A 13,351-nucleotide genomic window follows, 5' to 3' on the forward strand; every position below is an offset into this window, starting at 1 on the left:
CAAAACAGATCCTCACCTCTTTCCCACACAATCGATTCGATTGGGTAACCAGCAACGGGGCATGTAACGATTAAATTTTCACCGGCAACGATTGCTTTCTTTTCCATTGGTCGAATGTAAGGCAGGCCGTAAACGTTCAATTTGGCTGAGTGTTCTGCTACACCAACTTTGCTGCTGGCGATGCACTTGTATAAACCTCCATCGTTAGCGTGAATGGATGTTATATTCAAATATGAAACGACGTCTCCATTAACGGTAACATATTGTCCAACTTGATAGCGTTCGCTATTGGCAATCTTCTTTCCATCCAGTTCCCAAGATATTTCAGGAGTAGGCAAGCCTGTTTTAAAAATATTGGTCATCGTTGGAACCGATACATATTCTGAAGAAACTAATTTACTACTTCAAAACGTTAAACTACTTCAAGAAATCAGTTGCGTCTATCTTCTCCTTCGGAGAGTGAAGACTGTAAAGATTGAAAAACTATCAAAGTCTTACCTCCAGCAACACATTTCAAGAAGACTGATGGGCCAGGATGTAGAGTTTCTTCCGGGAAAGCTTGTCGAATGATTGGTGGGTCGACTAAAAAATAATGGAATAGATTCACGAGACTTTAACCAGAATACAAAATTAGTCTCACATCGTCCGCCCAATTTCAATTCAGCAGATGCTTCAGCACTTTCTTGATCATTCCGAATAAAACACTGGTACATTCCCTTATGCTCCTTCTTAACCGATTCGATCCTCAGAATAGCATCGGTGTGACCGATTTTCTTACCATCTTTCAACCATGACACAGTCTTAATTGGATTTCCGGAAAAGTGACACGTAAATACTGCTGGTCTTCCGAAATCTACTACTTGTGAGGGCGGGTCAATTTTGGCTGATAATGGTGCGGTTACAGTTAAAACGGTTTCAACACTTTCGCCACCAACGGAATTGTTAACCACGCATAGATACTTTCCAGAATCTTCGACGACAGCGTCTTTAATGATCAGTGTACCGGATACCTGTTTTACACGATCATTTAAGACAACCGCTTGTTTGCGTGTGGTTCCTTCAATGAATTTGTACCATCTAGGGGAGAGAAACATTCGTTAATATTGAATCACTAGTTCGCATGGAAGGATTGTGAAGGGATTAAGGATATGTTGAACCATGTCTGTCGTTTTACTACTTCCTCTTCGTACAAAATGTGTCATCGTTTATGAAGTCAGTAAAAACGGCATCGTTCTTCCCAATTAACATTGGACAAGGATAGGAATAAATTTAAACTTTGTAATCCTTTCGAAGTCGATTTGCGGACCCACTGACCTAAAAACCGGAACTGGATAAGCTTGACCAGGACAAATACCAACGAATACTGAACCAGTTCCTACTGTTTTAATTTCTATAACTTTACTCGTTACTTGGGGCTTCACATATCCAATTGGCTCTGCGAATGGGTTTACGAGGAAATTAGCTTGGAATTTAGTTTCAAGGGAGATTAAGGCACTACTGCGTGAAAGAGACTAAAATTGTAACATTTGTAGCAAACGAATTTCCTTAAAACATAATGCTTTAACACAACCGTTGAATAATAAATTATGTTTCTCCTTTCAAAGAGTGGAAAGACTGGAAAACCGATGTTGATGAAGTAATTTTTGTTTCCAATTCTTTTAGAAGAAATCAAATATTTCATTCCTGGCCTTAAAGTCTTATTTAGTTCACAGATCTTAATCACAAGTCAATCTGAATTTTAAAAAAAAATCTTGAAAAAAGTGATCGAAGGTTTCGTTATGACAGCCTTTCAGAACAATTCCCCTCCGCAGATTTAGTAAACGATCTACAAACCTGATCACCGGAACAGGATAGGCCTGAGCTTGACATAATAGGCCGAAACTACTGTTAACTGAATGTTTGAAAGATATACTCTCTGCGTTCGACGCTAGCAATGGTGCTTTGGATCCGATTATATGTTATAAGAATGATATCATAATAGATGTTGTCAAGGGCAACTAACAAACCTGATCAATGGAACTGGGAATGCTTGTGCCTGACATAATAGACCGAAGCTTTGGCCTACTGTTTTCTTGAATGTAAAACTAGTGGATTCTGCCGAAAATGTGGGTGCTTTACTTCCAACTGGTTCTGTTGGAGAAAAACCGATTATGAGTTTGTGAAGCAATTTTCGTTGGAGATAGGCCTGTTGCTTGAATTTGGCACACAAACAATCCAAAATGATAGTCCTCGAAGCAAATTATCTTCGGTAAAAGTGAATAATAACTGTAGCTCAACGGTTTACCAACTGCTAAACCAAAGAACTTTTAACCATTTACAGGAACCCAGTTCAATTTCTGTACACTGAATTCCATAAACAAAATTTACCAACCTGATTAGCGGAACTGGGAATGCTTGTGCCTGACATAATAGACCGAAACTTTGTCCCACAACTTTTTCGAATGTGAAACTTTTATATTCGGTTGAGAATGTAGGCGCTTTACTTCCGACCGGTTCTAATAAATTTGTGAAAATCATATCATACAGTGATTATAAGCTTTTAAAAGAAAACGATGATAGATCCCTTCTTGCTTGAATTTGGCACAAACAATCCAAAATAAAACCAAATAATTTCTTACTAAGGCAGACATAGCAACGAATAGTTTTCTGGCAAAAATTATTTATGTGTCTCTTCTGCCAGTTATTAATTACCAACCTGATTAGTGGCACTGGAAATGCTTGTGCCTGACACAATAAACCGAAACTTTGTCCCGCCATTTTCTCGGAACTGAAAATTTTTGATTCTGTCGAAAATGTAGGTGCCTTACTTCCAACAGGTTCTGAGAATAAAAGTAACAGACTGAGAAAACCGGCTCTGCATGAGTTATACATTTGATTACACTTATGAGTAAAGCAACATATTAAGCGCTTAATTTACACACAAAAGTCCGAAAACATTCTATGTTTTCAATAGCTTGTTTCTTTCAATGAATAACCTAACATTGCGACTAAGATAAAGGTTCAAATATGAACTGTGTCCACTTTTTTCAACCAATAGAGCGTGTGCGATTTTGAGAAAAAAGTTTCATATTTTAATAAAAAGAAGATTTACCATGAAAACCATTGAAAAAAATATTTATTTTTTTTTATAGAAATTATTGAAAAATATTGTTGCCATCCCGATGCCATCCCACTTATTAGAATCTTAGTAAGAATCCAATTAGAATGAATTAGAATGGTTCGGATATCCTTTTATTTTCATTCAAATTACAGCTTTTAAAGTGAGATATAAAATCAAGCAGACATTTTTCAGATATTCTGTTTACACTTTTGTTCTACAGAATAATAATCTACATCAATTAAAAATAAATTATTTATACTGCACACGGTCTATTGGTTCTAGAATAAAATATTTACCAACCTGATGAGGGGAACGGGATAGGCCTGAGCCTGGCACAAAAGCCCAAAACTTTGATTTACAGATCGTATGTAGCTCGAAGTTTTAGAGTCAGTCGAAAATGTGGGTGGTTTACTTCCAACTGGTTCTGTTGGAGAAAAGCCGATTATGTTTGTGAAACAATTTTCGTTTGAGATAGGCCTGTTGCTGAAATGTGGCTCTATTTTAAGGAAATGTTAAATTAACGAAAAAGTAGAGGCAAAGGGTAGCTTGACACAAAAATCCAAATTCATTCGCAGTTTCCGCACATAGTTTTTTCAGTGATTTCAAGGTAACTGGATAAATCTGAGCTTGAGTATTAAAATGTTGCTAGCTTTAAACTCATTTGTAATACGAATAAAAATCCTTAGAATTATTTAAGGTTTCAAGTAAATTCAAATAATAAATCTGTAAAATGTTAAGCCACTAATGTTATAACAGATTTTTTTGCATTGCGGTGAATATATCGACATTAAACACTAAAAGGAGTCTAAGGATTCTGGCAAGGTAATTAGTTTTTCAATAGGACCAATATCTTTGGTCTCAAAAAGACTTCGAAAAATGTTTGTTTTTGTATGTGATTGGCACACGATTTCAGAGTCTTATCGCTCAGCCGATATTAGTCCGATTGAAAAACTAATTACCTTGCCCGACTCCTGAGATCACAAGCTACACACTGACATTTTCTTTGATCGAAATCCATCACGTAAAAAATTTCAGTTTTCTACATGGGGAGTTGTCAAACACATGCGACTTATACTCCATATACGGAATACACGAATTAAATATATACTCGTTATACTGGATATACTCAGAATATACGCAATATACTCAGTATAAATAAAATGAAAGGAATTCCCCTATCATTTTCTTTCAGGTGGCAGTTGTCAAACTAATACGATTATACTCGATATACGAGATATATTCAAATATACTTGATATGCTGGATATACGCTCGTATATCCAGTATAAATAAAATGAAGGGAATAGCCCTACGATGTTTGCAATGTACAACAAAACTTTTTTGCAAAGTCTTATCGCTCGGTAAATATTGGTCTAATTGGAAAACTAATTGCATTGCCGGACTCCTGAGATCACGCACTACACACTGGCATTTTGTTTGATCAAAATCTGTCGCGTAAAAAATATCATTTTCTTCCAGGTGGCAGTTGTCAAACTTATACAGAGTTATAAGATATACATACGAGATATACAGAAATATACGGAGTATATTTCTGTATATTTGGCCTCGTGAATTTGCTTATGATATATGAATGTGATACGGTTGATCATACGCGATTGAATGAACGAATACAATACAATTTCCGTCGAGGTGTAAGATGATATGAATTCTAATGTTGCATGAACCGCCGCACTATATTCAATTGGTCCATTTTAACGTTTTTGTTTTCGATTTTCTCTTAGACGTAGTCAATTGACAATTTGCAAAAAGTGGTGCGACACGAATCGAAAATAAACGAGCGTACCTTTTGACGGCAACCTGCAAATTAATTTGGAAACTGATGGTAGCAGTCGAATTGACTGGGCGACGAACAACGAGCTGTTCACTACATGGAGAGAGCGTTTCATTTGCACAAAGCTGCTCGAAAGCGTGTCAGGTGAAAGAGATCATCATATAGTGTTCTGCATTGCTCAGAGTACCCACTACCTACTGTCATCACCGACCGCAAAAACGATCAATGGTACCACGGTTTCATAAGACGGTATCCATTATTTCGGCTAGCTAGCAACGAGTCGCCAGCGCCAATAAAATCATTGCACATACCGTTTTTTCCTCTAACGATGGCTCTAAAGGTGTATGCTCGTTCAAGGAAGACATTTGATAAAAAGTTTAAAACAATTACTTTAAGGTGACGAAGACTGTATTTAGAAAAAATTGTTCTCGACTTACAATTGTAACTTCACCGCATTACAAAAGCGAGGGATTCGTTTTCACCAGTCATGTCACATTTGTGATGAACGAGACTGTTAGAAAAGATTACTTTCCTAAGAGATATTTAGTTGTCCGTTAAATATTCGGCTGAACAAAACTTGGCTGGCTCTAAATTTTTGACCGATCGAGTATCAGAGGTATCAAATAGATTTCATTAAAAAACACAATTGACTTCAAGAAAACGGTATTTTCAGAACGGAATCTATAAAGGAAACTAACAAACCTGATCAAGGGAACTGGAAATGCAAGTAATTACAAGTAACATTGACGATCAATTCAAACAAAAAGGTCCAAAAAGTCTCATTCGTTTTTTTAATATCTTGTTATTTGCAAGTAAAAAAGAAATATTCAAAATTGTGTCCATATTTAATGGAAAACATTTACCAACCTGATCAAAGGAACTGGATAGGCCTGTGCCTGACACAGAAGTCCAAAACTTTGATTTATCGATCGAATGTAGGTTGAACTCTTAGCATCATTTGAAAAGGTGGGTGGTTTTGACCCCACGGGCTCTATTAAAATAACAAAATGTTTTAATTTACAATAGGGGAAAAGGGCACCTTGAGCTTGACACAAAAGTCCGAATTCACTCTTCTTTTCTTTACATTTTTCATTCCTTAGATAATACCAGTATAATTCGATTTCAGTCTATACACGAGATCAGATAAAAGTTCGATCCTTTGCAAACTTTTCAGTTTGTACTAACCTCTTTAACGGAATAGGATACGCTTGAGCTTGACACAATAGGGCAAAATTTTGACCTGTTGGCTTACGAAGCATAATACCATTTAATTCACTTTGAAAAGTTGGTGCACGGGATCCTATGGGCTCTGTAAGAAAGGATCTATGTCATCATAAGTCTACGCATTTTTCAAATCATTGTGCCTAAGACATGAATTTCCCAATAATGAATCCTGTGAGGTATTACGGTGGAGATTGGCATAAAAGTTCAAAATTATTTTGGTTGAATTTAACGGCTTACAGTGTCAAGTATAAATGTTAATTAATAACGCAAAAAAGCAGGAGGTCGAATGTTGACATTGTAAATTAGACGATAGAAAACTGGATAAACCTGAGCCTCAGACTCAAAAGATCAAAACTTATCTTTTTATGGAATCGAATCCGATTTATGTTAAATTCCAACTCTTAATGACCCTCATTATGAGATATGAAATATTCGAGCAATATTGATCAGAATTGATTACAAACCTGATTAAAGGCACTGGAAATGCTTGTGCCTGACATAAAAGACCAAAACTTTGACCCTCTACTTTCTCGAAGGTGAAACTTTTGGATTCAGCCGAAAATGTAGGTGCCTTACTTCCGACGGGTTCTGAGAATAAAAGTAACAGACTGAGAAAACCGGTTCGGTTTGAGTTATACAATTAATTCAATCTACCTGTGACACTGGTATAGGGTCAAAAAGCGTTAACGCTCAACTTAAACACAAAAGTCCAAGAAATCATATATTTTTTTTCATGAAGTTTAAAATTAAAAATGTTTCACCTAGGGAGCAACTCAATAAGTTTCTGTGAACTTCTAACAAGCATTTATAGACCCGGTTAGAATTTAAATATTTTTTTAAGCTAAATTTTAGATCGATGCGACTATATAACTGAATTTCTTGAAAAAGCTTTTCAGCTACTACTGACCTTATTAACGGAATAGGAAACGCTTGAGCTTGACATAACAATGCAAAACTTTGACCTGTCGCTTTTCGCAACATATTTCCATTAAATTCACTTTGGAAAGTTGGTGCACGGGATCCAATGGGTTCTGTAATAAAGCGTGAAAGCTTACTAATAAAAAGTTCAGTCACTTTTGCCACAGATGGATCTGATAAAAAAATAAATTTTTAATCCTGTGTGCGGAAAATACTCTAGAGATTGGCATAAAAGTTCGAAAATATTTCAGATAAATCGTCAAATCTGACGGTAGGAAGATAGGAATATTTTTGCATGAATGTTTTCTTTAATCAATTTCAATATTAGGATTGCTCTACGTATGTAATAAAAGATGACCCAAATGCTAGAATATAGTATAGAAGTGTTCCATTACAAAAGTATTTGCACTTCAGATAAATCTATTTATTCGATAAAGATCAATAGCTAAACAACAACCACCAAAAATTGAGTGAGGTTCATATGATTCGCAAAAACTACCAACCTGATCAAAGGAACCGGATAGGCCTGAGCTTGACATAATAGACCAAAACTTTGGCCTTCTACTTTTTCGAATGACGAACTTTTTAATTCGGTTGAAAATGTCGGCGCTTTACTTCCAACTGGTTCTATGTGAGTTACAAAAATTATTGTTACATAAAGCGATAAGTCATATAAAGCCCAGTGATAGCCCTCAAACAAAACACAAAAGTCCAAAAGTACTGTTCTAACACCGAAAATAGTATGACTTTATTAATAACGTTGAATCAAATCAGGAATAGGATTCATGAAAACCAGAAAATTATCAAACCAACCTGATCAAGGGAACTGGATAGGCTTGTGCTTGGCACAACATTCCAAAACTTTCAGTGACTCTTCGTTTAAATGTGAAACTACTGTAATCGGATGAAAATGTCGGCGCTTTTGATCCAACGGGTTCTGATAAGAAAGGAAAGAGACTTAGAAAACTATACTTAACTCGCCCGTAAGAGATCCCAGTATTGCGAAAATTTCGAAAAGTCCAAAAAAAAGTTGATAAAAATCTAAATCTTCTTCTCTTCCACTCAAACATTTTTCACGAGATCTTTGAACGATCCGATGCTTGGATGCGCCATTCGTCACGTGAATTGTACGTCATCTATTTGAATTATTGCCGCACGAATTCATACATGCCGTTAAATAAGCAGCGGGTGTTCACGAAGACGATAGTGCACGGCCCTTCGTGAGTTAGGGCCGCCTAAGTGTTTTAAGGTCTTTTGTGGATATCTATAGCAAAATAAACGATGGAAATGTAAATGACACGGCAAATGATAGGTACTGTCAATACCAATCCAGGAAAATCGGGTGAGTTGACCGTGAGTTAGGGCCTTAGAAGTGAAATGATACTCGGCCCTATGTGTTTTTTACATATAACTCGAGTAAATTTCATTCGTTCTTCCGAATTTTTGTTTCATTTGAAAGGTAATCGAACACCGAATAGAATGTTGTAACATTTTTTTTTTAAATTTAGGTCCTCGGACCGATAAGCCGATAAGTATCTGTTGACAAAAAAGTGTATTTAAGCCCATACTTGTAATGATTACTCATTCTAGTATGTGTTGTGATGGTCCTCGCAAGGCCAAGGTGTACTGATGAGGCGAGGCCTGGTACGCCGAAATCAGTATTGTTGTTCGTTGTATTTGGCACATTCGATTTCTACATTTTATTCTTGAAGCATTTTCAACAAATTCGGTCGAATCGAAGCAATACAAACGATTTAAATTTACCAACCTCTGAATTGGAATGGGATAAGCTTGAGCCTGACATAGTAATGCTAACGCAGTTCCTTGCTCCCATCTGACTGAGAAAGTAGACGCATCAGTTGAAAACGAAGGTGGTTTAAAACCCACTGGCTCTATAAAAGATGAACGAATTCATAAAATTTTTGTTCACAGTTTGCGTAGATGCCCTTAATTGAGATATGAGTATGATTCCGTTACGTGATTATATTTTCCGATTCTCCGACTACTGGTAAATCATGTCTAATCAACGATTAATCACTGGTTAATCAGGTTAATCAAAAAAGAGTTCGTGCCCCATCGTCATTCATAGATAAGCACAAAACTATCATATCAATTTACCTTTCGCTTCCACAAACGGATCGAAAACGAAAACAAGAGCATTCAAGGTCTACTTTTACTTCTGTTCGAAATGAAAACCAAAACAATGAAGTTCAATGAAACCTAAAATGGTATTGCAATTCGCATAAAGGACATGCATGCGCAATGTTTATGTTCTGGTTCAAGTCGAACATAATACATAGCACGTACGATTTCATTCATACAAACCACTTTACATAATGTTCATTGCAAATACATACAACGAAACTATTCAACAAGTAGGTTTTACTATAACGTACTCCACTTTTGAGTCGCCCTGTCTTCATTCATGTTCTCTCCATCCACGTTTCACGCAATCTCTCACTCAGCTGTAGTTATCTTACAAAAACAAACCAACACGTGCGATCAAGCGAAACGAACCGAAAAGAGCCGAAATAGCACGTGGTAAGGAGAAAATGGCAGGTAATGCCGAAAATATCCATTGCAACAATCGCCACATTAAAATGGAGATTATTCCGTTTCGGCGAAACGATGAATTTGTGGGGCTTGTTGGTATATGTATAAATAAAACAATCAACAGCGGTGTGTATATTATATATCAACGACAACGTGGTAGTGTTTAGGATTTCCCTTTCAATGAAAATTTGTTGACGGATGAGTAAGAGGAAAGAGTATAAATAAATGTTGTTTACTCGCAGATAATATAGCATAACGTAAATCTGAGTATAAGCGAAATTGTGCATGTATCACGTTCTCTGTCACGTTAGAGAAGTGTTGTAGTACAATGTACGATATGATTTCGTTCAGATTTTTTTTATAGATTTAATTGTAATTATATATTAGTCGTATCCGTGCGTGTACGTTAACGATAAGAAGGAAAAATAGAATTTTCCACTCGGTGCAATTTTGATAAATTATTATAGAAATCTGGTTTTTGAAAAACTGACGAGGTAAAACGAGACATTGGAGTCTCCTTTAGATCTTAGAGCGTATATCAAGCCCGACGAAGCTTTCTCACCTAAAATTCGGAGGTGGATACGATTGAGCTGGACACAATAAAGTTATCGAGTGATTGCTTTGACGTTCAATGCCCGACCACTTAGTATCAATAGATAATGTTGGTGATTTTGTTCCAACAGGTTCTAGACAAAGATAAACAAATTCTGATTTGAACTAAACCCTTTTTTCAATTTTAGTAGTTCATGGATTATAGAGTACCCTGATAGACGTGAAATGCAAACTATATTGAGTGTTAGGCTAAATCTCTTATTGTAAACAAACCTGAAATTCGATACAGGATATGATTGAGCTGGACACAATAGAGACACAGTCGTGTTTATCTCGGTATTATAGTGAACATTTTTCAATATCAGCGGCACCTTGGGAGCCGTACCACTTATTGGTTCTATGGAATGATGAATAAAAATCGACATAATTAACGAAATTCATTAATCGTGTTTATGAATAGCCTGTCGTCTGGGATAGAGAACCTCATTGTAATGTTATCACTTCCTCTTAAACTGCAATTCATTCCAATAAATTAGACAAACCTAAAATTTGATACTGGATACGATTGGGCTGGACATAATAGAGATACTGTGGTGTTGATTTCAGTACCATAATGACCGAATTTCTGCATCAATGGCACTTTCGGAGCTGTACCACTAATCGGTTCTATAATCAATTTAATTGACCAATTAGTTATGCTTTATGCTAGTTTGTGTTTGTCTGTTGTTCGGGATAGGTATATATGTTCGGTGAATGACAACAAAACTCACCGAAAATTGGGTAATGGACTTGATTGCGCCGGACACAACAGGGTGATACTGTGAGTTCGACGCGAGTCTAAGGTACGGCTTTTATCACCAGACGTTAATTTTGGAGCCACGCTGTTGACGGGCTCTAAAGATTTAAGGGAAAGAGAGAGTGGGTTTGAAATTTAGGTTCATGTTTCAATCAATTCTGAATGTTGGATCAAGGTTTACCGATGAAATGAGTACAAATATTTCAAAAGCCAATACGTACAGAAAGCAGAACAATTCTTAGGGAAATATTGAAAGTAATCCTTGACAGATTCCATAAAAAAATGTTAAAAAATTACCGGGATATTGGCGTTGGATACGATTGAGCTGGACATAATAAACAGATATCTTGCGTCATTTTCGATCGAACAATATTGAGCTCGTCGGCTGCATTAAACTTAGGACTTACGCTCCCCACCGGTTCTGGTTTTTAATAAACAAAATAACAATTTCAACATTTATGCTTAACGTTCTCATTTAATTGATAGTGCCGATATACCCAAAATGCTGAGATAGTGAGACTCGTTGGAATACTTTAGGAAAATGTCGATGTTTGTATAGATAACCAATCTTACCGAAACACCGGAACTGGATAAGATTGAGCAGGGCAAAGCAAACTTATTGTGTCATGGCTGGCCGATCGAGCATTACTTATCTCATCAGCTATGCCCACTTTAGGGGCTACACTGCCTATGGGCTCTAAAATGTTTCAGAACGAAATTATCGTCAGTCATGCAAGCAGTCAGGTTTAATCAGTGTCGGCCAGAGTGTAGGGATAAGGTACAATATTCAACTCATTTTTAGCACACACGCAAATCGTTTTTATCAATCGTACCTAAAAGAAGCCATTGGATATGATTGCGCAGGGCATAGTATGTCAGTCGAATGACCTTGTCTAATACTCGATGCACCCAGTTTATTGATTACATTTACTTTAGGTGCGACGCTCCCGACGGGTTCTAATAAAAATAATTAAATTTTTCAAATGGTGATTGCAATGAGAGCACAAAAGAATGTTGGAATAGGGTGATGGGAGCAATGTAATTCTGAAGTTGGGAATTTGATGAAACGATGTAACATTTGACTTGTTTTATGGGTAAACAGATGTGACGCTTGTTGCATTAAAATTAGAAAATTCGATTTACGATAGAAATACCTATAAGAAGCCATTGGATATGACTGCGCTGGGCATAATATGTCAGTTACATGGCCACGTTTTATGCTCGAAACACGATATTTATCTGCTACATTCACTTTCGGTGCCACACTTCCAACAGGTTCTGTTAAAATTGAGAGCAATAACGATCTCTATTAAAGTCACCGTTCCGAAGGACAATAGAAAGTGTTGGCACAGAGTACACGTATTGCGGAAATGTGAAGTAATGGTTAAGATTTCATGATAAAAGCCTCTAGAGCCTGACATCCTAAATTTTTCGTTGCTATAAACTGCGGAGTATTTCCCATGTTTGAGTGAATGAAGACGATTACTCTAAAAGGAAGCCTGCACTGACTCTTACCGAAATACGGGAACTGGATAAGACTGCGCTGGGCAAGCTAAACTGATTGTATTATTGATGGCAGTTCGAGCATTTTTTATTTCGTCATCTATGCCCACTTTAGGTGCTACACTGCCTACCGGCTCTAAAACGTTATCGAACAAAATTTTCCGTGTAAAACAACTTATCGTTTTAGATTCAATTTTTCTTGTAAGCAAGAGTGATGGGATAGGGTACAACATTTGAAGCTACAAAAGTTTGCTAGTCTAACACAACACGGTATTTAATGCCTGTGGAACTCGTACCTAAAAGAAGCCATTGGATACGATTGTGCCGGACATAATATGTTAGTTTCGTGACCTTGTCTAGCATTCAATACCCCAAGTTTATCAGCTACATTTACTTTAGGGGCAACGCTTCCCACGGGCTCTAATGTGATAAATAAATAACGGGAAAGATTAAAACAATTCCAACCAGAAAACAGACTATGTTGAATGTTGGAATAAGGTCACAAAAAGACGTAATTCGAAACCACATGAAATGGGATAATCTCTCTGTCTCAATGCGGCGCAATGCGGTCATTTCAGACAATATTAAAATCTATGTTTATAGTGATTATATAGTACCTAAACGAAGCCATTGGATACGATTGTGCGGGACATAGTAAATCAAACACGTGACCATGTCTTATGCTCAATATACGACTTTTATCGCCCAGGTTCACTTTAGGAGCTACACTTCCCACTGGTTCTGTATAGATGGGTAAACATTACGATTTGTTATATCTCAATAAATCAGAGAAAGGTGAATTGTTGGAATAGAGTGAACTGTTTGCGGGTGTATGGTGTTATATGGTTATAATGGTTCTCTTTGTTGTAAGTTCACTGTACCTAAAAGCAGGCATCGGATATCCTTGCGAGGGAC

At 36.7% G+C, this 13,351-nt stretch overlaps 1 protein-coding gene across 38 annotated transcripts in view; it reads right to left on the reverse strand.

Moving 5' to 3' along the window:
• The window catches only part of LOC119066071 (Down syndrome cell adhesion molecule-like protein Dscam2), a 139,127-nt gene that overhangs the window by 45,673 nt on the left and 80,103 nt on the right, over positions 1-13,351 (reverse strand). For 17 of the 38 annotated variants that reach the window (XM_037168302.1, XM_037168308.1, XM_037168305.1 and 14 more), the window contains exons 7-9: positions 641-1,077; positions 499-582; positions 17-340 (exon numbers count right to left, since the gene is read on the reverse strand). In XM_037168302.1, coding sequence (XP_037024197.1) covers positions 17-340; positions 499-582; positions 641-1,077 — 845 coding nt within the window. Of the gene's footprint in view, positions 1-16; positions 341-498; positions 583-640; positions 1,078-7,535; positions 7,660-7,845; positions 7,970-10,147; positions 10,272-10,907; positions 11,032-11,230; positions 11,355-11,506; positions 11,631-12,087; positions 12,212-12,448; positions 12,573-13,053; positions 13,178-13,351 lie in introns of all 38 variants that reach the window. The other 21 variants (XM_037168321.1, XM_037168328.1, XM_037168334.1 and 18 more) reach the window with 9 other exon arrangements.

This window comes from Bradysia coprophila, chromosome IV (assembly GCF_014529535.1).
Source record: "Bradysia coprophila strain Holo2 chromosome IV, BU_Bcop_v1, whole genome shotgun sequence".
In the NCBI taxonomy this organism is placed as follows: Eukaryota; Metazoa; Arthropoda; class Insecta; order Diptera; family Sciaridae; genus Bradysia; species Bradysia coprophila.